A 25,281-nucleotide genomic window follows, 5' to 3' on the forward strand; every position below is an offset into this window, starting at 1 on the left:
CTGTCTGTAACACTACAACCTAACCCGCGTCCTCACCGGGGGTCGGTCACATGTTCCGTCTCTAACCACTAGTCTGATCGTGAGGTCCCGGTAACGATCTGTAATCCTGGTCGGCTCCGGTCTGAGCTTTGCGGTCGAACGACGATTTAACGTAGAGAGTATGAAAGTCCCTACAAATGAACACGTATATACAAACTTTACGCTCGATAATATTACGAGATACAGAATAAAGTATGCGGCAATAAATTTCAGCAAATATACTATGAAAATGCGTATAGTCGAGTGATGACTTTTCCCCCCCGAGTGGACTATTCAAAGTTAAGAATTTAATATGAAAATTTATTTATGTTTTCCTATAAGATTCACAGATGGCCTTCTCACTGCTCTAGGTTACTCGTGTATCTGTGTTCAGACTATCGCCGAGAGAGGGCGCTTACATCTTTCTTTTCAACGACGTTTTCTTGCACCATTTTCTACACATATAATATGAATAAATTATAAAAACTTAATCACGATGAAAACTGAAACAGCACTCGAAGGCTCTATAGTCCTCACCGTCTACCCTTGCGTCCTTGCAGCCCTACTACTGTTACAGTTCTCGTAATGAACGGGATAGTTTTCAATGTTATTTGTACACATACCTGGTCTCAGTTTCTGACCTGTGACTGTTAACTCACCGGAATTAGCTTTCGAAAATAAAACTACTATAGCTCCAAAAATTTCCTTTGAATCTTTCTTTTATTTCAGAAAACATGTGCACTTGTTTCGTGTTCTATTCAGAAGCGACTACCACCTCTCTAATGATTGGTACAGTGAATTAATGTTGGAGGCTGGCTAAAGTGTGTGTTAGAGAGTTAGATGCAGGCCTACATAGGAGGGTATATTTCAGTTACCTCTACTCTCTAAGATAATTCATAATATAATATGATAAAGCCCCTTTACTATAAGTCTTACATTTTACTGTTGACATACGTTAGACACCTCACTTATCAGTACCGATAACAAGTTGTAATACATCGATCTCCTACCGATATCAGGTATAGAGGTGCCCTTGAGCCCTAATTATGCCCATCCAAGAGGGAAGTTTTTTGTGTGTATATAGAGAACAAGTCCGGCCATTTGTGGGATACTGCTGTCACATGGTAGCTGGTAGGTGCTGATCACATTTATCAGCACCTACCTCGCAGCTTGGGACGTCGTCGACACGTAGAGGTCAGGTCCTTGGTGACCACGATTTCGTTATAACCCTAATGATGTGGACCTATCATGTTGATATTTGTTAAGAGCTAGTCACTCCTGACGGCCTCTCGGAATTTAATATGATACGCTTTGGAGAGTGCGCACAGGAACCGAGAGCATCAGTTCTATAACGAAATAAGAGGTATAGCGGATGGGTTTACAAAAAATATGCATTTTGACGCATAAAAAATGCTTACGACAGATCTTGATAGCAACTAACTCAGATACATTTGTTGATGATTTTTGGTCCGTCGGTTTAATCACGAAATAATCACCGAAAAATATTTCAGGTACTGAACGTTAGATCACATCGTGAGAGATATTTTTTTTTTATTTTCCCGTCTAACTATCCAATGCACAAACCAGCGATAGAAAAGTCGTATTCAGTACAAATTTATACATACGGAACACTCTTGTAAATATATAGTAACTAAAAAAAATGCTATTAAAAAAAAGAATAAGAAATGAGAGTCGTTTGTTATGTTTGTACACAGATTGTATTTATAACTGGCGCGATAGCATTAAAAAATAAAAAAAATTATGGTTCATATAATTTATTGTAATGACTAGTTCGTAGTTAAAGTTGCCATTTTCTTTTACGTCCGCCTCCTTTGCTTTTTGTTTCTCTCGAGCTGTATTTTGTATCTGTGTACAGTCTGCAGCACGTGTATCGTCCCGGCTAACATCACCACCACCGTCCCGAACGTTACTATATAGTAATGATCAGAGTTACCGACGGCTACATGCCACTCGAGTGGATCTGAGACCTGGAACACAAAAATTTGTTTTGTAAAATTATTTACAAATATATAAATGTAATACTAGGTTTTGTTGGCGACTTCCTTGGCTCTGTCTTTTGTTATATGTTAATAGTGAAACGAATGACTTGTGCTTAACACAATAGTGAGCCAGTTCTTAGAGACATTTATCGCATGTGACCTTGACAGACAACTGTTAAGACATACCGAGGGGGTAAATGACTGGCAGTGCGATGTCTAATCAACATAATTAAAAAGTTGTATCAAAATCCGCTCAGTATATTTTATATGAAAGAATAAAAACCATCCACAGCCCCTCACTAATTTACGTATTTACAATATTAGTGCTATATTTAATATATACAACACTTACAACATCAGCTGGTAGCTGTTTCCAATGACACACCCTCAGTGACACGTGGTCCGGGCAGAAGCTGTTAGCCTGCGACAGTTCACTGTAGAAGTCCCCGCACCCGTCCAACTTGTTCTTTGGGCAGTATAAATACAACTTTGGATGCGCCACATCGTTTTTTACAGCTCTGAAAAAAAAACATTTCAATACATGTTGTTTTCAAGATTTATGTTTTTATTTTTGTTGTAATCAGAGCATTTGGTCACAGTCGATACTGTTCATCCATGAGACGGGCGCTTCGTATTCTCGATCAGCACATCAATTTTTTTTTTGATTGGCGTTCGAAGCGAGATGCGAATGGAAACGTCAAATTGTGAACGGTCAGTGGTTAGCGTAAATCAGAGACAGATGGCGCTGGCATCGACATAGATCACGCTATTTATGGTATGAATTGATTCGGTTAGGGGCCTCCGGTTTTATATTAAGTATAGTAAATTGGTCTCAGATATACTTATTAGCTAGATCAGTACACGGAGTGGTGTAATATGTATATACCCCTATCAGTATACAGGACTTCCGGGAGTGAATAGTGTGAGCGTGAAATACACCAGGAGAAGATCAATCACTTGGCTTCATTTAAGTTGGAAAGTGTTGTTATATATTGTCTTTGATAGCAGTATATAGTAATAAAATGCTTCCAAAAAAAACTACCCCCAAAAGAGACTAAACTCAGATTTTTAGTTCAGAATATTATAAAGTATAAACTGACTAACAAAACTATTGTTGTAAAGATTTATCTGATGTTTTGTTATGATTAGTATCTTTTGAAATTGAATCAGAAGTGATGTCTGTATGTAAGGTACAAAAAAATGTAAATAGCTCCTAACGGTCACTGGTCTTACAAAAGAAAAATTTGATCAGAGTTGACGAATAAATGGAACTTCTATGAGATATAAGTAACTGAGACATTGATAAAGATTAATTGCACTAGCTTTGTTGGTGCTTGACTATTACGGATGGCTTGCTGACTTGTACTAAGGACCTAGCAAGTTATTTTTAATATTTTAGCCATTACTGTAATACCAGTTTTTAAATCTTAATTTAACAAACTTTATAAATATACAACAATTTAATAAATTAACATTTTAAATAGCAGCACTACTCACACAAGTAATTAATGAAGGTACACCGGACTGGTATAAGTTCACTTACCACCCGCCTCTACTTAACAAACCGGATATACTGTTAATAAGTTAAACATCAAACAGGAAGGGGTTATTGTAAATTATGATCTCATAACAAACAAAACTAACAAGTGTTTCATACATTATTTTTATTTATGTGAATGGTGGCAAGCGAGCAGACGGCCTACTTCATGGGCAGTAGTGACCCTCGCCCATGGACATCAGCAACATAGATGTTGCGTTGCCAAACTTGACTGTTGTGGAAAAGGAAGGGCTAGGAATAAGGAAATGGCAGGAAAGGTTGGAAACAGGGAAAGGGCAACCAGCTCTCTCACTCATCGGACAAAACGCAGCCACTAAAGGCTACATCACGCCGATCTTCTGTGAGAGGGTGGTACTTCTCCGGTCGAGCCAACCCATGTTTCAGCTGCAGTAACTTGACCACAGTTAGGCTTTCATTCACATTATGATCCGATAGAAAAATTCAAGAGAGTTTAAAAATTAATATTATATGCATGTGGTATTAATTGTTACCTGCCCCCGGCCCTGGCTCGGTGGTACCTGGCGTGGACGGGCACATGTATGTTTATGTGTGACCTGTTGTCAGTGATGTGACCGAACAGCTGCATCACCACAGGGCTGGCGTCCTCAGCAAACAGTTCAGTATTCACTGGACTCTTAAAGAATGTGTATATCTGGAATTATGTATTAGATATTTATATCATCAGTACATTTAAAAACAAAAATAGTGCAGGCACTAACAAAAACAGCTACACAAGGATAGAGATGGGAGGAAATAAAAAAAAATGTTGTCTAAAACATAATGTAGACAAGAAACTTATGTAAAATATCTTCATAGAATCTATGTAACTTTCTTTTATACAGAATATATTTGAGTTTTATTATTAGAAGACGAACCTATTAAGTAATGCGGTTACTACATTTAATATATAATAAAAAAATATCAGTTATATTCAGGATTCAATCATTTTCAATGAATTTCTTAAAAATTATGATACATTATGGGATCCTAACTCATAGACGACTACAGTAAGGATCTATATATCTTAAATATAATATATACATAGATATAGTTAAATTAAACGAGTGACTAATATATGCAGAGTTCTCTAAAAGTCATACTAACTAGATGTATGACCAATATATTCACAGTGGCGTAGTTATAAGTACATACATATATATATATGTTATCAAACAATTTCCTACATAATATAAATATAAACACAAATTTATCTCTTCTTGAGTTATCAATAACTTAATCACTAAAATATTGTGTTTCAATGAATACAGAGAACTCCTTACATGTTCAAATAACTCGGTAATATTTTTGTAAAACATCTGAATAACAATTCCTTATGAACTAGTTAGAGAAAGTGACAGTAGATTAGTATGTGTGGATAACTAAACCTTACATGATAAGGTTATATGTTCTGTTCAATGTTATGTGTTTATTTCATTACAAAAAATTGATTAAATTGGAAATTTAGCATGTGTATCAGAGCAGATCTCACATAGCAATGGTACATCTGAAGCATTGTCTTGCAAAAAATTAAGTTATTACTATACCATATCCCAAGTAACAGGAAATATTAAAAATATATATGTTATTAAAAGGGAACCAAAACAAAATATAAAATTGGTAATAAATTTTGATATATTTCTCAAAATATTGAAATAAAAGCCAGATTTCTATGAGGTAATAACCGACCGAATAGCATATCAAAGAGGCGAGTTGTATTATACATACATTGGGTGGTTAAGATCACACCAACAAGTTAAAATAAGGTAAACAGAATTCCTCATAAATAAGGAATTAATATAATAATTGATTAATTTACCTAATTAAGTTAAGTTTATTAAACATTACTTGTTCCACATCTTTAACTCCACATTTTGTAGCTATGAATTAAAATAAAAAATAAAATCACGGGAAGGGAAATTTTAGTGGGGTAAAAATTATCGAGATATAATTATTTTGTAGTAAATGAAGGATAAAATAGAAAAATTAAACAATATTACAACCAACCAATTCTTTACACTTGTGTGCTTTAACTTCATCGGGACTGGCATACAATCCCGCTGGCAGCGTTTGTTCTATCCCAATCAAGCAGTCATCGTACAACCACTTTGAAAATTCATCTTCACTTGGCAAAGATATAGTGTAGTTAAGGATTCTGGAAGCAGCATCAGATAAATAAAACGACTTTTGAACATCTATAAAAAAATCGAGGGTAAATTACTGAATAGAATAACTGTGAAATCATAATAAATTTATTAAGTAATTTTGGAGCACTAAGTTAATGTTAGATTATGAAAATAGCATTTGAAGTGAAAATTTGAGTAGAAATACTAAAAACGAGTAAAAAGTATCTTAAAATTCCATCTTCAGAACTTTTATTTAATATAAAAGTATTTTACCTATGAAATCCTATATTTTTAAGTGACTGTTCAACTTTTACATTCAAATTGCATTTTTCTCCCCGTATATTGAGGAAACATAAAACATACAACATTATAATTATTTTTAAAAATATAGCCATAGTAAGTTTAATAATGTTTGTTTACAAATATTTTATGAAAACAATTGGCCGAAAACCTAGTTTGATGATTTAACTGTCAAGTATCAAACTGTCAAATTTTAACATTTCTAACTGTCCCTAACTTTATTTTATTTGCAGGATAAGGTTCAGTCAATACTGCATTCTCATGTATACTATAATAAGTACGAAATTATGAATTACAAAATTTTGTAAAATTAATAAGTTTTGTATAATAAATAAAAGCTTAAGTTAAATAGTTCATATCATTAGTACATACTTCTTCCCTTAATTGATATCGAATTTTTTGCGATATTCCAAGCTGAATACAGACTGTAAAACTTGAGAATCGCACCCAAAGCCTCGTACTAATGAAGTCCTTTGATTCGAGTCTGTGCAATGTGAATGAAGCAGTGTACCTTTAATTTTTACTCTGTAGTTTCGTTAAGTTCGTAATTAATATTTATCACCCCATGTAAATTATTCCTACGAAGATACTACAAAGTAGCAATCTGTAAAATTTGTTTTTAAATACTACCTAATACTTACGTCTTTTTATTTATGTATACATAGGGCTCGACTGTCACTTCACTGTCATTGAATTCAAACATATTTTGTTACTACTTATACCAGACAAATGTGCACATGACATAAGTTTAGCTATAATTAGTATAATATTATGTCTTATCCACGAACTTCAGTAGTTAGTGAAGTACTGAGTAGTTAGTTAAATGTGAAACAAGTAGTTACTTGTTTCACTTTTTGCCCTTTACTTGTATTTTTTTAAGTTTTTCTGCTTTCACAAGTATTTGTCACTGTCAGAATTCAGTACTATTTGTCAACTGTTATCTTCTATTTAAAAGCGAAATTGTTAATAATATATTTTCGTGTTTTCTCCACATAGTACTCAAGACTACAATTTGTGCAACAAATAAAAACCTTGACTTCTGCAAATTTTTCAACGATTCGAGTGCGAAAGAAACCACAGGTTAAAATATAGAATATCGTTGTATAGGAATTTATCGTGAACAATAAAAATAAATCTTTACCTTCTCCTTTGAAGTTTTTTTCTCTTTTACTTGTTTTCATTAAATTTATATTAAAATTGTATCCAACCCTAAATATACATTTTCCGCTCCATTTTAAGCCTACCAAAGCAATGTAATTTTTTAAAGTTAAATTATGTATAGTGCATTTGAAAATGATTTTTTTTTACAAATTATGTGACAAAAGTTTGAATGCAAAACACCGAGTGTCTATGTTCACGTGTCAGAGACTTAATTTTATTCTGAAGTAACATGTTCTCTTAATACATGTTGAGATTTCTTTTTAATCGTTACGTCATCGATCCGTTTCGTTAGATCTCTGTGACGTAATTTATTAACTCGGTCTTATTAGGTTTTTCAAGGGCGCCATTCCGTTGACTTGAACTAATCAAGTCGAACTTTCGTTTTACAACATTATATCATGTATATCCTTGAATGCTTCTCCAATTATATCATTAACATCTTTTCTTATGCAATCCTCAACTAGAGACTAGAAATTAATAGTCTTACTTTTTTCAACAATTTTTTTAGATATATACGTCAGTTGAGCCTCCACTTCGTGTTACTCCTACGCGCTGGCATAGATAGTATTAGTTAAATATAATTGAACACTATTAATCACAAAAAATTAATGATTAATGTTCTGAATTCATTCATTAAGCTTCTAAATATGTGCTTAGTAAAGTTTACATCAGAATCCACTGACGGGATCCAAAAAACCTGATCAAAATCCTGCCGTGTATGTTAGGTTAATTTAATCAAATATATTGTCTGATTACCAAAGCAACAGATAATAGTAGAAACTGTGATAATAACTATAATATTTATAGTCTGTGTTTCTATTATTTCTATTTATACTTATAATGGTAGTAGATTACAAAGTACCTACGTTATATATAGTGTATACAATATTGACGAATAGTATTAAATATTCTTTATGGGGGCGGCCTGACATTTACCTGATGAGGACGAAGAAGCTGTTTGGGGTAATATGTAAACAAGACAACATTGGCGATGTACACATATTATTATTTAAATAAATCGATTAAAACTTATACAATATTGTAGACATTACGTCGCGTGTGTGTCAAATTATAAACTTAATTCAAATATTAAACAAAATTAATTAAAATAATAAGATTCATATAAGACTTGTTGTTAGTGTATTTCTATTACGAGTAGCATTTTTTCTTGTTTAAATATATAAGTGATTTTTTTAATTAAAGATTCACTAAAAATGATAATTACATTATAAGTAATAATATAATAATCATTTTAAGTGAACCTATTTGACTATTTTGGTGCCGGACAAGTGTTACGTAACATCTTTAACATATTAAGTAGACACGAATCAGACGTTTTTTCGTCTATTCTATTCCCAATTATGATATTAACAGTGAGACTGAGCGGACCCACCTTGAGCTGCGTCATTCATGATTATGAGACTCACGTGACAACATTATGTGAGAAAAGAGGGAAAATATTTAGACATATAGTTATATTCACATTTTGTTCGTATCTGTAGTGGTCAATTTTGAATTCACGTTACATAATCTGAATACTTTATAAATTTAAATGAAACTAATATCAACACATTTACCGAGTTCGTAGCTTTACACGAACCGATTTACAATTATTTTTATATCTGTTGGAAAAAATTAGAAACTAAGTCCCTATTGGCCTCAAATTTTGCAAATAAAACACGGACTGTCCACAAATGGCCACCCTACAAAAACAACTGATCGCCAATCGTGAAGCCGGTTACAGAACACAGCACAGTTTACGTTTGCACACGCGAAAGGCCGCTTGTGTTTGTCATTTCATTATTATTGTGTGCACGGAGCGCTTCATACCGAAGACATTATAAGGTACGCATTCTCATATATATAAATATTTGTCGTTACATTCGTAATTAGCTTTATGACTACGTGCATTTTAATCCCAAGTCGAAACGTCTCTTCCCTTTCCCATCTGAGTAATTTGAATCTTGTATTTTTCTTGCATACTAACTCGTTTTATTCCGCCCGTTTGGAAAAACATTTGTTCGAACTTAACGTATTCTTTATTTTTTAATTTCGTTCAAAACTTTTTGGAAGACTTGTTTGATGTGACAATAAGACATTATGTAGAATATAATAGTTTAAAAGGTTATCAAATAGTGTGGATATATTTAAAAACGGTATTCGATATTCAAATTGCAAAATAACATGAGAAATGTTTTTTTTTTTATGTAATTTAAATTTTATATATGTATATCATTAATTTCATATCATTAATCTTTAACGGTATTATGGTTCTGTTATGAAATATATACGCTTGAGAATGGAAAATGCGTTCCATAATTTATTAGACATATTGTTAGTGGCTGAATAGATGCAAACAGGTGTCTGGGTTTTGATTTGTTGTTCCCCAGATCGTAGCTCCGTGGCTAGGTAACAAATTATCAGAATTCAATGGACCGTTTGAAGCATCGTGCAGACGTTGTAATAAAACACATGTCTATAACAATAAGCGTCAAAGAAACTTAGTAAATTTATTGCTGGGCGTTATAAAATTAGGATTTATGTCCAAGTATATCAGGTTTTGATTGGATCGAGTGCATTCAACACAGACGCAGTGTCATTCAAACGACGATAGCGATGTATGTGGTGCCACTCGGTTAACTTCTCAGAGTGTAGCACTAATATTCTTGATGTATATGCGAGGTATTATTTAACTTATTTATTCACTGTTGTCAATTTCAACCGAAGATAATAGTTCATTTTTATTACGCTGATATAATATTCGATTGATTAATAACTACCTACATTATCTTAGGTTAATTGTTAAGGCATAACAGTGTTCGCTTTACGACAACGACGCTTTGTGTTTTTAATAATATTTATATAGATATACAATAATAATAAATTGTGATAGTACTATTGAACGGACGAATATAAACACTATACTATTGAAGTTGGGATAGATTATATGGAATTAATTGAAGAAGGCTCTTACACAATACATTTGTTAAGTAGACCTATTTCATCACGTACGTCAAAATTTGGTTAAAATTCAAATTGAGGGAACATTAACTACAGGTGGAATGTCCAGGGGCTTGTTTTTTTTATCCCGGCGATTTTTCGATAATGTTTTGCCCCGTACACATAAAGGTCGTTGTAAATCAGACTTTTGATTAACAGTATCGTTTTATAAGAATTCATTGCCTTTAACGGTAAAATCCCTTTTCGAGATTGTTTTAAATCATTTTACTTCAAATTTTCCTTAAACCGGAATCCTGTATCCTCGTGTTTTTCTCGTATATTCTTAATATTTTGCTAGAATTTTTGTGTATATATGTAAATAATATATTATTGTGTGCATGGTTGTTTTCAAACTGGTTTTTTATTTATTATCTGAAGTTGATCCACTTAACGTTAAAATTTAAATTATAAGGAGATATTTATTAGTTAAGACAAGAAATGATTATTTTTTACTTTTGTTTCATTATTTTTTTAAAGATGCCATCTTCTTTTTTTCACAACAAAATATCCTCTGTAAATTGAACTACCAACTTTTAATACCTAAAGTGAGCTCCACATAGATCACCAAGATTACTCTCAAACATCACCTGCATCACATCACCTGCCCAGAAATGTAGAGTTTTATAATTGATAATTTTAGTACATTAGAAAATCGCTATTATGTTCATATAAAAAACAGTAATATTTTATTTAAACAAGAGGACCAAAGACATTAAAAAATCAACCAAACTATCAGACACATTTTATTCAGTGATGGCATCTCAAATAAAAGTATTAATGTTTCGGTTATGGATGTGAAATTACGTTAGGCGTGTTCGTGGACTCGCGGTGACAGTGTAAATAGTATGATCCCTCACCGACAACATATAACGGACACTTTCGAAGCTGTTTTTATCATTCTTGCTAACGAAATTGTATATTATATGACAGATACGTTGTAACTGACTGTGTTCAGGTTGGCTATTAACGGGGACCAAGTGTACTGTTTGTTAATCATCTATATTCATAGAATTAAAAGTTGAAATATCAATTTTGCCATGAATTCTAATTTTGCCCAAAACTTTCCAATAAAGATATATAAAAATTATAAAATAATGCTATGTAACTCCTTAAAATCAGCTATATGCCAATGAAAGTCCCATCACAATCGGTCCAGCCGTTACAGAAATAAACCGAAATAAACAGAAATCTTGACGGACGGATCAAATTTAAAAATAATTTTAATGTGTATGTCATGTGCGCACTGCAGGTGCGAATATGAATTCTAATGAAAAACAGTTTCGCAGGTACAGGCTTACAATCAATCATAGTTTTATATATCTATAGTAGTGTCGGCGACAATTTATAAAGGACTACATTGACAACCTCGGTGTTGAGTTAAGTATTCATTTACTCAGGTCCCTAATACATGATAATACACTGTGGCATTTAGCTGAATGTGCTATGAAGTGCTTCATCATTCATAAATCTTTTTCATTTATGAAATCGCTTACACTTTATCATATTTAGTTACTGGCTGCGTTCAAAACCACAGAAGATTCAAATTTTTTAACAAATGGTTATTATTTATCATATCTAAATTTTCTATACATTTTTGTTGATATTTTTTCCAATCCGCGAAGCGCTTTAATAACCTTGAGTATTTCCAAAATCCATGGCTTTTCATGAGTCCCTTTCATCTCATGAACAGGAAAGGTCGCAAGGATGAGTTTTGGTATGGTTCTCGAGGTATGATTGGTGTTGTTTTGGGACAAACATTCTTATAAGCAGCGTTTAGACAGCTGGTGCGTTGTCGTGATGCTGAAGTTATAAATTATTTATCCACAACTCTGGTAATTTTCTTCGTTTTGCTTTAAACGAGAAATCGATGCGCCGACATCTTTAACGTCTACTCTACCAGTGCTCAAAAAAAATGTTCAATACAATATTCTTGATGGCTTAAATGTTTTCACCTGTTGCCGACGTTCTTGGGCACGCAGAATCTGTTTCGTCGTTAGTAATTCCGCGGCTAACTTGGAAGAATTTGTACCACTCATAAATAATTTAGTAACTTTTGGATATACCCATCGTATACCAGTGTAAACTTTTTAAGTGTTAATGATTACTTAATTCCATTTTTGACATAAAATTCTTAGATCCATTTTTTGATAGCAAATTCGACGAGCCTACCAAAATGCCTGCCGCTTGTTTCTGTCAAAGACACACTTGATTCTTTATAAACTTGAAACTGTACACATATTTGGGGTATGTCCAGGAACACAACAAATTAAACAATCTAATTTCGATTGTACATTCCTAACAAAATATGATAAGTGACCTTACCAAAGCTTGTATATGAAAGAGCTTAAATAGGTTCACTATAGTTTTTCTAAACAATTCAATATTTTTGTTGCCCAGAGTTTACCTTTAACTATGAAATTGAAAAAGAAAACATTGAATATTCGCATGAGTCCGTAAAGTTATAGAAAATCACGATTATCATGAGGCTTTAATTTGAACTGAAATTAACGTCATTATGATCGTGTGCACGGATAAACTATTTGTATACTCGTATGTGTACTAAAATAAAAAATCTGTCTATTTATTTTGCGTATTAAATATTATTGAGATTAAATTACAATTTAATTCACGACTTAAATTGCAAAATTAATTTTTATTATTTAAAAATTTTAATCAACTTTATGTTATTTATGGTAAAATTACAATTTTATATACTTGTCTTTTTATCTTTTTGAGGACGAACTTGTTTCCTCCACACATCAAATACCCAACACCCTAATCGCATCGGCATTTCATATACCTACTCGTAATATAACATTAATATATGTTTCGTATAAAAATTGTTTTACATTATTATATTATAAAACGAATCGAACGGGATTCCTTCATTAATATTTATTTAAGTATCTGTGACTCGTTTGTAGACGCGACAACTCCATCGTAACCGGCTTTTTAATTAATACATGTTGATTAAATAATTAAATATATACATATAGCTGTATACATTTTAACGTGTAGTTTTTATTTACAATAGAAAAAATATTTAAAAATATATAAACATACTTAACGGATGAAATTTGACAAAAATTTTATGTATGACGAAACAGAAGAGCGAGAGCACAATTTTTTGTAGTAATTAAAGTAAAAGGATCGGGTGTCAAAGAATGAATGTAGGTTCGATTCCTGACGAATGAAGACTCGCGATGAAGTGTTGAAGGTGTCTGACGCTTCACACAGACAGGTTACTCATGCTACTTCAAAGAAAAACACGTCAGGAAGTGAATAAAATGGGAATTTTGGATGTCAATAATCAGTTGAGTGTTGACTCATACACAACTTGGAGAGAGGACATTTTGAAAACAGATCATTAGACTTATAGAGGTCTAATGAAAAGAGAATTAAAGAGAAAAAAAGAAAGACTTGAAAAACAAATGCTTAGTAATAGTATAATTATTAAAGTTCTTGCGTAGACTAAAAAAAAACCAAGAGAGATCCTCACAATGATTTCATTCATTAGAAAGTTTTTGTTTCTAATTAGGGAAATATTTTTTTATAAATTAATTCTGGAATAATATCTGTAAGGTATTGGTTTGTATACTGTTAGAATTTTAGTTTTATTTGCTACGGATTTCCGGAATTTTAATAAAACGATTCCATGCTTATGTCACAATCCTTATTGTGATAATTGATTAGCGTTTAATCACTGGCTTTAATATTAAGTAGCTTTCAGGTATTTTAATAAAACAATTATATTTCTTTGTCATAATTCATATATATGGATTAAGATTTAAGATCACTCAACTATATCATATTTTACTTATTAAGAGTCATTAATTCAGTTAGTGAAATGCTAATAGCTAGAACATTGTACAAAAGACGAAATATTACTTACAAGGTGTAAGCCCTCGTTGAAACACAACATATATTCACAATTTAGTGCACACTTCATGAAGTCTTCGCCGACCGAACGATGGGAATTGACTGACTGTTGCATTAAGCACATTATAACATTTGCCAGTCTTTTTAAAAACTACCCTCTTATAGTTTCTAGGTACATTCGCAACAGAGAGTAAACTCACAAATTAATGTTAACAATTATTAAACATACTCTTCTAAGGTGGTAGAGCCTAGCCGTTGACTAATTAAGTACCTCCCTCTCACAGAAGATCGGCGTGAAGTAGCCTTTCGTGGCTGCGTTTCGTCCGATGAGCGAGAGAGCCGGTTTCCCTTTCCTCGTTCCCACTCTTTCCTGCCAGTTCCTTATTCCCACCGCTCCCTCTTCCTCAATAACCAAGGTTTGCAACGCATACGCAACATAAGACTTGTTGTGGATGTCTCTTGGCGACGGTGACTACTGCCCATCAAGTAGGCCGTCTGCTTGTTTGGCACCTCTCTCTTAAAAAAGAAAATACCACTACAATTCAGTAAATCATTACAATATCTAACATACCTAATTGTCTGTTGTGAATTTTTTGGGGAGATGTTATACATATTTTAAGCAAACGGTATAGTAAGTGTGTACAGAGTACAGTCTATGACTGAATTAGTGAACATCAAATATTTACTTACAGTACGTGTATTCATAGCCTTTATTATTTCATATAAAATTTCTGCTCATATAAATTACTTCAGATATTCAATTACACGGTTGCCTTTCATTAAATTTATTACTTTTTGTAAATATTTAGCCTCATACAACCTGTAATTTGAATTGGACTTTAATATTAAATAATAAGGTCCCTTTTCCGTCGGCTCTGTTGAAATGAGTCATTCGATATAACAAATCGATTTATTTTATTGGTATGCGAAGTATTCGAAGTAAAACATAACAATAACAATGTATTGTGTAAACCTGCAAAGTTCTTGTAAATGTTAATCAAACATATAAAACGCTACAAGAAGGTTCAACACTTCTCAAGCTATCTTTTTGACAGATACAAAAAAAAAATGGCTGATTAACTACATTGTCATATGTAACTCAAATTTAAACCAACAACCAACAATTAAAATTTTCAAACACATATTTTTGTCGATAATCTAACAACGTGCTAGACATTATTTTTGATACTGGATCAGTAAGAAAAAGTCTCTTCGAAGACTAACTTTTATCCGTACTCACCGACAATACACTAAAGGACATCACACACAATAGTCTCAACATTGACGTAAGACAGTAATGAAAACTTCTTGCAACAAAAAAATTACAACACAAAAAACAAGATGTGATTTGTCGATCCCCCTAGTCCATATCGATTATCATAAACTTAATATAACTGAATGTCTCAAAAGAATCTCAGGAAAATGCCTTCATACGACTGAATACATATCGTGATAAACCTTCAATAACAATTAAGGTAATTTCAACTAGCCTATCTGATAACTAAACCTACACATGTAATTCTAAACTGGCAGATTTTTGATATGATGTGAGTTTTGTCATATCGCCAACTCAATAGTTTAGGCTGAACACTGCCTGGCAACATACGTTTTCCAAGCCGTGTCTAACCTGTTACTCTGCTTGTGTGTGCGGGCCCTAAATATAATAATTATTTAATAGCATCAGTGCACACGGTGAGTGATCTCAGTGTTACGTAGAGATTATGAAAGTTATACGTTAGATCATTTTATTTATTCTCTTACTTAACGATGTTGGGTAAGAGTAATTGTTATGCCCTTTTGACAACACCAACAATAAAAGACGAGTTTTCATATATATGTTTAAGGAACTGTCTTATTGTTATATTAAGTGTTATATATTTTTTATTGTAAGCCTCGACACGATTCGGCGTTGTCCTTGTTGCAATCTGTGCGTGTGTGTGAGCTCCTTTGGATACGCTTTGTTGGAATTGTAAAAGAAATCATTGTTACGATTGTAATAATTATATGTATTTCAATTACTCGTATATTCCAGCGAGACAGCCGACAGTCGACTAGCGAGGCAGTCTCACATTCTAGTTATTTTATAATTTAAATTATTTTATTATACTTCATTTATACGTGTTTTATTATAGGCTTCACTTGTATCTACATATTTATGTATGTTCGTAAAGAATTGTCGAGTGTAGTCACCAATGACAGTGCCTTAAAATGATGACAGTTTTAGTTTATAGTTATCAGGAACTCTGAGACTGATAAACTATTGTATAAATCCTCTGTAAGGGAGTAAAAGAGATAGGCCGTAAGGTTGTGCAGTCGATCTGTCAGTCATTTGTTTAAGGTCGCGACTGTTTGCTGTCGGAGCTTGTGTAGTACTTAGTACAGCAAGATCTAAAGGTGGTGGTCCGGTTGAAGTACTTGATAGCTGTAGGTTAAAAAATGAGACGTTCCTCCCTGAACACCCAGCCAAAACTTATTTTTCTGATACCTTTTTTGAAAATTTTTTCGTTTCAAATGAATTATTTGGTCAAAATATTTATTTTTATACAACTTTGAAATGAGCTCCAATTACAAACCTGGGCCTAGGAGATTTGGGTATCAACTGTAATTTTGAACATATCAAGGTTGATCCCCTGACTCGTGTCTTGAAAAATCACTTCAGCAGCTGTTCAGCACAACTTCCTAGTCCTGTTGAGTTTCCGGGGACGGAAACAATGGCATGAGACTGTTTCCAAACAAGAAAATGAAGTCTTTTCCAATTTCCTGTGTTAGTATTTTTTATTAAAAATTGCGAATTAGTAAAGGATCTAACGTATTCAATCGACGAAGATGGATCATCTCTCACCGCAAATATAACACATCTTAATCCCAAACTTGTAGCAGAATTCAGTCCTAAACGCTAATTCCAGTCCCGCTACAAGACAGCTCTGGTGAAGAAATGAATCGTTACACCCGAAATATTGAACTTGGATATTATTCTCTGTGTAAATTACTGTATTTATTTCTTGTAGACACCTTCACTATAGCTTTTATTAATTGAAGCGCTAAATATGATAACTTTTATAATTATATTTCTACTTTATGGAGTAGTGTAATGTACGTACTATCGTAACTATTATGTGAGCATCAATCGATTAACAAAGTAGAGAACAAAAGCTATAATATAAATAATTAATAAATACTTTTTTGTTACATACTAAATGATCGAAATTACTTGATTTATATGCGTTTTTATTATTTTAATCGCTTTTTTAATGTCAGCCTTGAAATAATTCAAAGTCATCCTTGTTTTAAACCGTGCGAGTATGTGTGATCCACTCAACGTGCGCTTCGTTGGAATTCATTGTTTAAATTGTTTATTACAAAAAAAAAAAAAAAAAATTACTTGCCAGTGAGGCGGACGTGGAAGTTATAATATATTCTGTTCAATATATCATTTAACACATTGTACTTTTGTGACTTAAATTAAATGATATAAAAATAAAAAATAAAAAAAAATATTAATATAAAAATATTAAATTTTTGTAGGATAGCTTTTAATGAATCTTTTGTTTATTTCGAAAATGATTGTAATGTTTAAAACGAAATACATCTGTTATGGTAACAATGCGGTCTCAATAGTCGAAATTAAAATGGTCACTCGGACGATTTCAATCTCAATTCATTTAAGAATAAGTTATTGTTAAAATTACTGTACAAAATCTTTATTATTTGTGTATTTACATCGATGTAATATTTTTGTCTTATTTTTTATAGTGTTGTTGATTTTTGCGTTAAATATTATTAAACTATATATGAAATGCTGGTAATAAATCGTTCATTGGTCGCAGCAATTAGACCGTGGCTAACTTATTTACTAAACCCGCTAATGTAATACGAAAAACGCAGTTATACAGCGATTAATATTGAAACATTTTATGTAATTTAAAATATAAAACAAAACTGTAGCTAATATTAAAAAACTTTCAGGTGCAAATAAAACATTTTCACGAGAACTACATTATCTATGGACAATTTTTTTAAGAACTTTAGTCGCTGTGTGCTAAACATGATACTTTTCTTAACAACTGCTACATAGTTATAGGAATGTCGAATTAGAAATCAAAATTCTAACAAAAGTAGGTAAAACACGGAAATACTGCTTCATTAAGAGTTATGTCTGCCGCGAGATAATGATGGTTATAGTATGACGATTTATGGTTTAAGAGAAAAATAAAACCTCGCTGGACGGACACTGTTATCAGTTAAGTTAAGAATTACATAAAAGCTAAGTTTACTAAGAACAGTTTGCTATTAATTTAAGCGGTCCGTAACTACCTTTAGCATTCATTATCAAACGCGTTCCTTATAGTTTACAATATATTTTTTTAACGCCAAATAAGAAAGAGTTATTAGAGGTTGTTTGAATTGTTTTACTTTGTTTCGTCGAACATTAACCACGAAACTACGTTACTGTTTGAATGCTGCTTGTAAAATGTTAAATTATTCTCGTATTGTATTGTATTGTTGTATTAGTTATAAATTGTAAGGCTCAGACGTCCCATACGACATTACTACTCGTTTTTATAACAAAATATTCACAGAAACGATAATAACAGAAATAACTCTGTCGTGATGTCGATTTATGTTAATATATTGGCAATTATTATCAACGACACAAAAAAATATATAACCGTCCCTATAGTAAAAGATAAAGAAACATTCTGCAAGTAATAATTTTAAAGCAATCATATGGAACTCTGGCCTCAGACATTACTGGGTCAGGGTGGCCCGGGGTACGGCCGCGCCCGCGCACACCACACGGAAACACCTTCACACCAATATCCTCGCTATTCCCACCGAATAAGGAGCATTATACAGTGATCCGTTTATGTGGAAATGTCGTATTTTTTTATCCTAATATCTGTGCGAAGGTCCGAAGAAAGGTTGTGTTAAGTATGATTGACTATATTGTGATATAATATTATATGTGACACGATGGTAATGAATGCTGATTAGCAGACGGACGGTCAGCGTTGCTTTGTATAGTATAAGTTGTAACTTAAATAAGGTAACTACGATATAATACTTAGAGACTTCAGCAGACTTAGGCTTTTTCGCCAGTCCTTGGATGAGACTGAGAATATTTACAACATGTCAAAAATAGGCTTATTTAAACATAGACTTTTTTTTGGTTAAATTCGTTCCGTTCAGAACTAAAACATAGACATTAAAATGTATATGATCAATTTTAATTCAATTATAGATAACAACTTGTCTATGGACTGTAATCATACTGCCACATTCAATTAATTAACGAAAAAGGTTCAATTAATGTGAAAGGTTAACTATATTTATAATTGCAGACTAGGATAATTAATAATATTTGTTTATGTGTGCCATGAAGCACTCTCATAGATTATATTAAATGCCACAGAGGGTATTATTGTTATACAATAGACTATTAAGATAATTTAATTTTTATTACATGTCCTGTCACCGTACCACCTATCATAACTGTCTCGTACGTTTCATATTTTTATGAAATCCAGGAAGAATTTATTTTCCTTTGCTCGCTTCAAGGACGTCATGTGAATGGAACAAATGGTATTGTGTATTAATTTATAATTATATATTTTTATTGCTCGTAAAGTTGCTAGAAGTTTCCTTACAAACAATAGCAAAAAGCGTTACAATTGAATACAGTCTTCATGAGTAAAAGTCAAAGGGAGGCGGAACTTGATGGCTATTACTCAACAGTAACTTACTATGAGATCGCGTCTTAAAACTTAATCCAGACAGTTTCGAGTTCTGAATTCAAATACTATTATGTGAAAGTTTGCGGAGAAAAACTGAACTGTTTGGACTTTAACTCGTGATAGCATCACTGAGAGTATTTAAACAATTCTACATCACCATAATACAGAAGTCAAAAGTTTAATATTTTTTTTTTGCCAAAAACGACAAAATTCAAATAAAGAATACGAAAAAAACGTTTCTAAATTACAAGACTAATAGTAACAGACGTCCTTATGACCAGGACAAGCTAATTGACGTCTAGAAACAATACCACAATTGGATTCTATTGTTTTAATGAAAAAAACCCGTTCATATTACGTTTTTATCCGCTTTTAATTGAATTTACAATGTCAACTTAGGAAACTGATATCAAGTTTGTTATAATAATATTAACGTTAAAGCAAAATGAGTTAATGTAAAAATAATTTAACCAAAAATAGTCGTACCACTTACTAAACCGATGATTTAACATTTTTTTTTAAACTTAGATAGCCACAAATAAATTTATATTTAACAGCGCATGTAATATTGAAGTAGGAAAAATATAGAGGAAATAGAAAGGTCAGCGGCCTTCAATATAGTATTTTTAAACCTGACCTTGGTTCTACTTACGACTCAATTATTTATACCAATTATTATTTAGAATATAATTAAACCAAATAAGCTTTTAACGACGTAACTAGTCACTAGTGACCAACGAGTCAGTATTCAACCTTCTTCTGTAGTTCAATGACGTCACGTCCACCCGCAGAATATATAAACTTTTATGTATATTTTTTATACTTTTTTTATATTTAAATTTCTCTTTAATGAGTTGTTAACAGCTGAATAATTTTTTTGAAAATATTCTATTATATGAATTTAAAATAATGAAACAATTGACCGCGAATTTTTTTTTTTTATGTAAATGAAACTTATTTAACTCGTACTTTACTTTATAGGACGAAGAAACATCACCATTATTGATAGTCGGTTAAATGTAAGATACTTTTAGTAAAATTTTCTATTAAATCACAATTATTTAGCGGTATTGCCAACACATAAATTTGGTCAGATTTCTGTTACTATGTCACGCGGTAGGGCCGTGTGATTTGAGAAGTATATTTTATGTTCGTCCAGAAGAACACAATCAAGGGTTATCTTGACAATAGCAGTAAAATCTAAGGTCTTCAAAATATCTATTATATATATATAAACAAATGACAAAAGCTATCATCAAATAAAAAATATTTTTTATCAGCTTAATATAGTGCCTTTAATATATAAATATATGAAGTAATGATGTGTGTTTAAGGACTTATGACATTATTATTGTAATGTAATGTAGCTTGTCAGTAGAGCAGAGGCCCGAGGTCGTCCCCCAAGGTCGTTCACCTCATCCCATCGTTATAAAATATTCCGATGCGTACAAAACAAACACCATGGCGAGCGTTTGCAGCCCAGGAGACATGATGCACTTGTTTTATTTTAAGTTCCGTTTTTCATTTTAAAAATTATTGATATTATTATTGTTTGCTCAGAATTTTTTTTTTATCAAAATTTATTCTTATTCACTTTAAACATATTTTTTTTCGTTTCACTTTGCAAAATTATCTTTAAGAAAACAAAAGAGATTTCCTTCAACTATGCTCCCTGTTTATGATGTGGAAGAGTGAGAAAAATTATTGATAAAAGGATATAAAGATACAAAATAATGCGGATAAGGAATTAATATTTTAAAATATACTCGTATACTGGATTTTGACGAAAACATACAAATATTTAATAAGCACATTTACTGATATAAAATTATTTAGGAAAATACCTGAAAACATCTTGTTGTTGAATGTTTTTAAATAAATAATGACGAAATAAAAAAATTATATTTTTTTTGCTAAAAACTTGGCAAGAATCGCAAGCAAGCTTTTAAGCATATCAAGTAGACGTAAGCAATATTTTAATGTGAAACAAATTTACAAAATAGGGCATTGGTAAGACAAAGAATAATAAAGAATTTTATCTATGACAACATAGACAATGGTGGTAACTTGTAATGAAATCCAAGATGGCCGTCTTATAACAAAATATAAGCTGAATCAAACTGCTGAGGTAAAATAATTATGTTCCAATAAAATTACTACATCTTAGATGTTGTTTTGTTCTCTAACTAAAGATTTGTTGTAAAACAAAGTTATAATATAATGTTCTTCAATACTTCCACACACGTCAGACGTCTTACCTCATCGGTAACGTTGTCAAAGCGAATAAGGCTAACAGCAATAGACAAGTCAAAAAAAATTAAATATGGAAAACTCATTACAAAATTAATTAACAATAAAGTAATATATTTATCTGATTTATATAATCTATGTTTCAGTCTCAAGATGGGGGTCTTTAAAGCCCTGATTCTACTCCAGTTAGTGTACCTCAGTACGTGTATGGAACAGTTGGACATCATCTATGAATGGAATCAACTAGATTTCGAGTTTCCCTCGCCTGAGGCTCGTCAGCAGGCCATAGACAACGGCAGCTTCATCCCGGAGAACAACATACCAATGGGCCTGGAGGTGTTCGCAGATCGGCTGTTTATAACAGTCCCACGGTGGAGGAATGGAGTGCCCGCCAGTTTGACATATGTCAATCTGAAAGGTTAGTCATGATACTTCCTAATAAGTAAATTATATAAAAGAAGAAATAAGATAACAAAAAAAAAACATTAATAACTTCCTTAATAAATGATAAATGCTTAGAATACACTGTGGTTGTTAATTTTTATGAGAAATATACAAAAGAATGTAATATACATTAACTTGATCATATACCAACGTCTGTTGATCAATTCGTATAAATTAAATAAAAATTTATAAAAGGACATGTCAATGCAAAGTACAAAACAAGTAATATTGATTGTTTAAATTATACAGCCGACATATAAATCACATCATAGACAATATTGTATAGTATTTATGGACGTATTGTAGTTTTTTATTAAATATAATTATAATTGCAAGTCAATCCCATATAATTTCAAATCAGAGGCGATTTTCTCATATCTTCGTCATGTTTGGTGCAGCACAAACCGGTTGAGACTCTGTTTTAATGATCGCGTGATGTAAGGGAATCAGCCGAATCCATCAGGTCACCTCTACAGCTTACCTGGACCTGTCACTGTGAGAGCTAGAGGTCGTTTGAGGTCGAGGGTCGACTCACATATGACAATTTTATAAACGAAATTGTCAATTTCATTATGGTTTCGTGCTTGCTGCAATTACGTCAGATATTTGTTATTACTTACAAACATGTTCGTATAAAATAGATATTTGCTATTTTCTATATATTTTTAAAATCTTTCAAGAACTCTAATTCTGTTTTCGGTTGGTTGTGAGAGTGGCGATCTCCATCACCTCATTGAATAACACAAAACATACAAATGAAAGTTATCACACGTCACTCCCACTCTGTAGGGTTATTGGTTTTCTAAAACGAATGTCTCTGAGGTTATCGTTTGCGATAAAATATATATGACCACATCTGCCTGCGATCACAATTACTACAAAGTAACAAAAGCGTCGAATAAAATGTATAACAATAAAATAAGCCGTGCAAATTATTATTATTTAAAGTATTACTTATCCGCAGACAACTCGACGAAGTCACCTAAACTGATCCCGTATCCGAATTGGGAGGCTCACAACATCGTCGATGGTAAACCTGAGATCGTCTCTCCGTTCAGGGTGAGAGCTGACAGATGCGGTCGTCTTTGGGTTTTGGACAATGGGAAGATTGGCAGCCTCGAAGCTAACGTCACCAAGTTCACACCATTTATATCTATTTACGACCTGAAGACGGACAATCTCTTGAGGAAGTACGTGTTCCCCGAGGACCAAGTGAAGGAAGATTCAGGGTTCGCGAACATTGCCGTGGAGGATATAGACTGTGATAGAACTTATGCTTACGCCGGTGACGTCGGGAAGGCCGGGGTCGTGGTGTACTCGTGGGAGAAGAACGACTCCTGGAGGATCACCCATCACTTCTTCAACCCCGACCCGCTGGCCTGTGACTTCAGCGTGAAGGGCTACAACTTCAGCTGGACAGACGCCATCTTCGGCATCGGCATATCGGCGCCAAACGCTGACAACTTCAGCACGATATACTTCCACCCGATGGCCAGCAACAACGAGTTCGCCGTCTCCACTGAGTACTTGAGAAACAAGACGGTCGCCGAACAGAACTTCGACGCCTTCAAAGTCCTCGGCAGCAGAGGACCGAATGCGCAGTCCAGCGCCTCGTTCGTGGACCCGAAGACCGGGGTGTTGTTCTATTCGCTGGTAAATCTGAACGCCGTAGCGTGCTGGAGAACCACCAACAAGGAATACCTGATGAAGAATCAGGGAAGAATATACATGGATGATGTTAAAATGATCTATCCCACGGACATCAAGGTGGACTACGACGAGAACCTCTGGGTCCTGTCGAATCGCATGCCAATATGGATGTACGCTAAGCTGGACAGTAACGACACCAACTTCAGGGTGTTCTCCGCTCCGGTCCTCAAAGCGATCAGTCACACAGCCTGTGACGTCACCGCCAGATCAGACATCCTCGACAAGTTCGTTAATAAAGTCAAAAACGTCACCAAAAACATATCGTCCAAGTTGAATCCCAACTCCGCGCCGATCCTCTCGTCCTCTTCATTGACATCCCTCGTAGTTCTGACCGTCTTGAGTTTGTTTGTGTGACTCGTTGCCTGCGTCTAGTGTACAAATGAAGGATTCAGTTACATAGAAATATTCACAACATTTGAGATGCAAGTTATAATTTTATAGCTTTTCAAAACATATTTTTAACGAAGCTTTGTTTTTGTATTACAAAACGGAAGCGATCTATAGGGTGGAGCTCATTTAAGGCTCGTCTACACCAACATTATAAAGTCCCATGTACACTATTAAGCGTTACCTTAATTTATTGTGATTGTACATAATCCTGTATTTTACGTGTGTACTTACTCGATTGTGCCTTATTCAAGTGATACTAAGTTATTAGGAGTAAGTCTGTCTGTCTGTCAGGTTAACATTCCGTGTGTAAATAATTATTACTAGATTAAAATAAAATATAAAAGTTGTCTCTGTTTTGTTTCTAATATATTGTAGCCTTCGTCCCAGGAGCGAGTATTAAAAATTTTTAATAAAAAAAACATTTACTAAATAAACGAGACCGGACTCATGATCCAGGATGCTTCTTTCAATGAAGAATGTCCATTTGGTCTTTGTAATGTCAAGGAAAATATTGAATCTTCGCTTTCATTAATATTATTTTTAGCTTAAGTACATTTAAATTCTAATTAATGAACATAGTTCTGACGAGTGAACTTTGCTAACAATAGTCAATAGTTATTGCTTGCTTCATTATGATATTATTAATTGTTGAAGGTAGAGAAAAAATATAATTTAGTAAAATTATTGTTACCGAAATCACGTAAAAGTAAAGA

The 25,281-nt window shown here is 32.9% G+C and overlaps 3 protein-coding genes across 3 annotated transcripts in view; 1 reads left to right on the forward strand and 2 right to left on the reverse strand.

Annotated features, from left to right (window-relative positions):
* Nucleotides 1-470, reverse strand: part of LOC116770304 (uncharacterized) — a 37,473-nt gene extending 37,003 nt beyond the window's left edge. Inside the window, exons 1-2 of the mRNA XM_032661722.2 lie at nucleotides 421-470; nucleotides 67-170 (exon numbers count right to left, since the gene is read on the reverse strand). Of these exons, the coding sequence (XP_032517613.2) occupies nucleotides 67-170; nucleotides 421-470 (154 nt within the window). The remainder of the gene's footprint in view (nucleotides 1-66; nucleotides 171-420) is intronic.
* Nucleotides 471-1,777: 1,307 nt separating this feature from the next.
* Nucleotides 1,778-6,177, reverse strand: LOC116770430 (uncharacterized). The gene is made up of 5 exons (XM_032661901.2): nucleotides 5,973-6,177; nucleotides 5,581-5,728; nucleotides 4,068-4,228; nucleotides 2,371-2,536; nucleotides 1,778-2,006 (listed from the first exon to the last, which is right to left on the reverse strand). The coding sequence occupies exons 1-5, from the start codon at nucleotides 6,092-6,094 to the stop codon at nucleotides 1,836-1,838; spliced, it is 768 nt and encodes a 255-aa protein (XP_032517792.2). The 5' UTR covers nucleotides 6,095-6,177; the 3' UTR covers nucleotides 1,778-1,835.
* A 2,713-nt stretch (nucleotides 6,178-8,890) lies between these two features.
* Nucleotides 8,891-24,915, forward strand: LOC116770201 (protein yellow). The gene is made up of 3 exons (XM_032661574.2): nucleotides 8,891-9,005; nucleotides 22,171-22,442; nucleotides 23,433-24,915. The coding sequence occupies exons 2-3, from the start codon at nucleotides 22,178-22,180 to the stop codon at nucleotides 24,530-24,532; spliced, it is 1,365 nt and encodes a 454-aa protein (XP_032517465.2). The 5' UTR covers nucleotides 8,891-9,005; nucleotides 22,171-22,177; the 3' UTR covers nucleotides 24,533-24,915.
* Nucleotides 24,916-25,281: the final 366 nt, after the last annotated feature.

This window comes from Danaus plexippus (assembly GCF_018135715.1).
Source record: "Danaus plexippus chromosome 13 unlocalized genomic scaffold, MEX_DaPlex mxdp_15, whole genome shotgun sequence".
NCBI lineage: Eukaryota > Metazoa > Arthropoda > Insecta > Lepidoptera > Nymphalidae > Danaus > Danaus plexippus.